At 32.4% G+C, this 5,000-nt stretch overlaps 1 protein-coding gene across 2 annotated transcripts in view; it reads right to left on the bottom strand.

The window, feature by feature from the left end:
• Positions 1 to 4,686, bottom strand: part of LOC122253287 (uncharacterized) — a 23,875-nt gene extending 19,189 nt beyond the window's left edge. For both annotated transcript variants that reach the window (XM_086555618.1, XM_043016232.2), the window contains exons 1-2: positions 4,560 to 4,686; positions 1 to 390 (exon numbers count right to left, since the gene is read on the bottom strand). The exon at positions 1 to 390 is cut by the window's left edge and continues 1,255 nt beyond it. In XM_086555618.1, the coding sequence (XP_086411744.1) occupies positions 1 to 385 (385 nt within the window). In that variant the 5' untranslated portion in view covers positions 386 to 390; positions 4,560 to 4,686. The remainder of the gene's footprint in view (positions 391 to 4,559) is intronic.
• Between the last annotated feature and the right edge of the window lie 314 nt (positions 4,687 to 5,000).

Below are 5,000 nucleotides of genomic sequence, written 5' to 3' on the forward strand. Positions count from 1 at the left end.
GGTCCTGGCTGACAGAGTAGCTCCTAGAGGCTGAGCCACTGAGCTGCGAGCCCAGTGGCATGCCTCCTGGGGCACTGGTGGTCGGAGGCTGCAGTGGGGGCATCTGCGGCCCCATATTGCTGTGAGGGGTTTGCATAGGGGGCACCTGTGAGCCCAGGTTGGCATGCGTGGGCGGCAGTGGGGGCATCTGCGAGCCTAGGCTGGTGAGGGGGGGCTGGCCTGCTGTCGTCCAGGGCGGGGATGCCGAGGGTACGAATCCTGGTTGGTAATGCTGGGAGTCATGCTGTGGTGTGAAGTCATTGTTGATGCGCTCCAACAGGTGACCCAGGGCACCCTGAGCTGTAGTCGTTCCATTGCGCCATCGTTCTTCGCTGCTTGGCATCATGCCACCTGGAACAACAAAGGGGATGAGGGTGTCACTAACAAAGGGGGATCACAAACATTTGACTCTGTCTCTGTGAGGAAACTGACAGTGGACAATTGGCTAAGATAACTCTATGTCTGGAAAAAATATATATATTTTTTACTTTTTAGTGAAACTGAAAGGACACAACACTAGATAATAACTGATAACTGATACCAAGCTTTGCACATACTCGAACAATCTAAACAAACATACTCACACTCATGTTATGCAAACTTCACACATGTATACACAGAGAGAATAAAATATGAGAAATGACATGTAAGCAAAGAAGAATGATTGGAAACTAATGGAAATGATTAACCCTAAGGTGGGACATGACGTGCTGTCTCATCCCACCCCAGACCACACAATGTTTTAGGTAAAAAGGATCATGACTTATTAGTGTAGAAGCATTAACACAAGTAGTGAAGAACACAGTAAAATAGTGGAAAAGATGAAAATAGGGAGGGGAAAGGAAACTTGAAGTGATTGGCACTCTATCATTAGAGCAGGTACATGGGGTACAGCTTTTAAATATCAGGAGAATGCCATTTTGTAAAACATATAAATATATGTAACAAATAATTATAATAAATAATTACAATAATAGTAATTAGTGATTATAAATAATAATAATAATAATAATAATAATTATTATTATTATTATTATTATCATCATCATTATTATTATAATAATAATGATAATAATGAAAATAATAATAATAATAATAATAATGAAAATAATAATAAGAGTAATAATAATAATAATAATAATAATATACAACATGTAAACAAGAAGACTATCACTCATGGAGTTGCACCATACTTTGCCATAAAAAGAACTTATATAATTTCCATCATTACAACATACCAATAATCATTTTAACTATAACAATACTTGCAACAGCAAAAATAACAATCATAGTAATTTCAATAATATAAAAAGAAACAATAACAAACAAATAAACAAAGACCATAATAAAGCAGCCAATTACATCAACATATCTTAAAAATCAATTAAAAAGACTCCACAAGAGGAAGAAGAAGAGGAAGAGGAAGTGAAAGCAGAGATGAAAGAAAGAGCCAAGGAGAGACAGACACAGACACACAGACAAACAGCCACACAGCCACCCGCCCCCTACACACACACACACACACACACAATGATCTATGATTATCACTTATCTACTTGATTTTCTTGTTAAGATTTTGCTCAAATTACTTGTCTATTTTTCTTTTTTCCAGAAAATGAAATTATGCAACCAAATAAATAAAAAAAATCAATAAGTAAATAAACAAGCATAGATGAATAAATAAAATTAGGAATAACAATAAGTCATAAAAAATATAAAAAGATAATAATACCAGTAATAATAATATTAATAATTATAATAGTAATAACAATAACAATAATGATAATAATGATAATAATAATAATAATAATAATAATAATATCAATAACAATAATAATAATAATAATAATAATAATAATAATAATAATAATAATGAAAATGAAAATGAAAATGAAGATGAAGATAAAGATGATGAATATGAAGATGATGATCATGATCATGATGATGATAATAATAAAATAATAATCATATTAATAATAATAATATTAATAATAATAATAATAATAATAATAATAATAATAATAATAATAATAATAATAATAATAATAATAATGATAATAATAATAATAATAATAACAATAACAACGCCAATAATAATAAACACTAAAAACAAGTGAGAACTTCCTCCAATCAAACAAAATATTGAAACTCATCACGTAAACAAATCATATATAAAGATAGAATTTCTTGAACATGGTTAAGTATTTTCAAAAAGCATATTTGAAGTTTCAAAACAGCATATTTGATGTGTCTGTTTAACCGGCCTTATAGATAGAAAAATTTTATCCGCCCAAGGATGACAAAGCTCGGAGCTCCACGGGCAAGAGAATACTTAATCTCCACAATGTTTAGTTTCTCCTTTTCCTTCATCTTCTTCTAAATCTGTGGTTTGAAAGGTGTTCAGCCAACAAGGAATCACTAACTTGGACTACATGACTTCACTTATGTAACTCATTCCTCAATTTTTTTTTGGAAAAGTTCTATTTTCATTACTTTCTTTATTGTTATCAATGTTATAATTATCATTGTCATTATCATTTATTATTGTTCTTGTTACTATCATCATTATCATCCACATTATTAATATCATAATTAACCATAAACTCAAAACAAAAATAAAAACAAAAACAAAAACAAAACAAAAAAATAATAAAAATAACAATAACAATAATGATATCAACATCATCAACCACAATAAAATCAATAGATACAAAAAAATAATCCTAATTTGGATATTTCTATTGGAACTACTTCAGACACTTTCTTTTGACTTTTTTCCCCACTGTGCAACAACAACTGAGAACAACAATTTCCATATTTTATATTTTATTTCCATATTTTAGTATATAAAAACTTTTAACAACTTCTCTGTGCTACGGCAATGGACTACTTAAAACTACTATATAAAATGTTAATTTTTAAAAATCATTATCTCTCTCTCTGTACAATGTTTTCCTTGTATCACTATATCTACATATAGTTATATGCATCTATATTTGGTTAGCTTCTGCTTTCACTAATGACACATAATATATTGTCGATCAGTTTAACTCTCATAAACCATCAACAACGAGGACATATAATATCCCATATGGTTTTATTTCATTGTTTTCTTTATATGTAACTGATTCAATACAGTTCAACTAAAACTAAATATAAAGTTCTTTTCATTATCATTATTATCATAATAATGTAAATAACAATAATAGTAATGACATTCATCTAAAATTCTTGAAAATTTATGGAATGGAGTAAACAGGTGAGGGGAGGTAGGCCTACCAATTAACTGAGCAAAGTATTTGTAGAGCTTTATATGTGTAGATTAAAAATAATAATAATAATAATAATAATAATAATAATAATAACAATAATAATACCACAGTGAAGTGTATTTAAGCATACACTCCCAGCATCAATGGGTTAAGCCTTGCTAGTTTTTTGAAGTTGGTTCAGTCTAGCTATCATATAGGGGGAAAAATAAGGCTAAAACCTAACTTTGAGAATTAAAAAAAATAGTAATATGTCCCTAAGGTAAAATAGAAAAACTATGAGCTAATACCTTTAATAAACAACTTATGGTAATTCTTAATTTCCTCAAAATCAAACATTCAAGCAAAGAGAGGTAATCTTCGACTGACATCTCTTGCATTTGACATCTTAAGACTATATCCGCTATGCAATCTCTCTTGACAAGCTCAAAAAGTACGGCATTACATCCTATTTTGCGGAAATTCTGAAATTTGGGTTGGCTAACTTTGGCCACATAAGAATCGCATAATTCAAAAGAAAATACTCGCTAGCTTGATCACCCAATCCAACTAATCACGCATGTTGCAAAATTCTCCTTACTTGAGCAATGAAACACAAAAAACAACCAAATAATTAAGCAAAAATGTTCCCCCTCCATGAAAAACCAGATCTTGGGAACAAGTGAAAAAAAAATTCCTCAGACAGACTCAGAATCATGATTTCCCTTCTGAATGACGTCATTCACCCATTAACCAGATCAAAAGGCATGAAACAAAACAAAAGAAACAAAAACAAAACAACAGCTTTCCAGATCACGACACAAAAATATGGGAAATAATCATTGTGGATAATCCTTTTTTGGTCTTTTATCATCCATTTCCAAGTACTTATCAATCTTCATGATTAACCGTAATCAAAATGATAAAAAAAAAGTTTTCCTCCTTCATCGGCAAATTCGCATATTTCGGAAAATGTAAACAAAAAAGAGCTGTATATTTTTCAGGTAATTCACCAACGTAGTTTCATGACACCTTGACTACGAAGGAAAAAAATGGAAAAATAGAACTTTGGACTAAGCCAGGGAAACCTTTGACTTGATTAAATCTCCAAAAACAAAAAGAAATTTCCCGTCAACACACCAAAATAAGAAAAACACAAGGAAAGAAAAACATATATAGTATACACATCCTTTAACAATTCTTCCCTTTTCGCCCCCTTCTAGAGAAAATCCCTTCCTAAATGCCCTTAACTCGCCCTTAAAGAACCCTTACCTGATCCAAAAACCCGAAAATGACTGCAAGCATAGTAGAAATCGGTATAAATGGTAAGAATTGTCGCCTGCGGTTGCACTTGCTTCTTCTTCTCATCGCCTTCTTCTTTTTCTTCAAGTTCGGAAACACGCCGATAGATGGCTCTGCCGACGGACCTGCTTGCAGCGCCAAGTTTGAATTGTGTTTTGGGTGGGGTGGGGTTCATGGGGGGGAGGGGGGACTTTTTTTTGGGGGGGAGGTCAGAGGTGGGTTGCGGATTTGTTTTTGTTTTTTAATGGAGTGGGGGATGATGCGAATTATGGGGATTTTCTGGGATTTGTATTTAGTGAGTATGGGATAGGGTGTCATTCATGGGTTTTTTTCTTTTGTTTGTTTGACTAATTGATGGAGGGGTTTTCCTTAGTGATCATGAGAAAAGTGAGGGGCTTTTTGGGACTTTCC

This window comes from Penaeus japonicus, unplaced genomic scaffold (assembly GCF_977035675.1).
Source record: "Penaeus japonicus unplaced genomic scaffold, GWHDUDI00000001_assembly GWHDUDI00000031, whole genome shotgun sequence".
Lineage (NCBI taxonomy): Eukaryota > Metazoa > Arthropoda > Malacostraca > Decapoda > Penaeidae > Penaeus > Penaeus japonicus.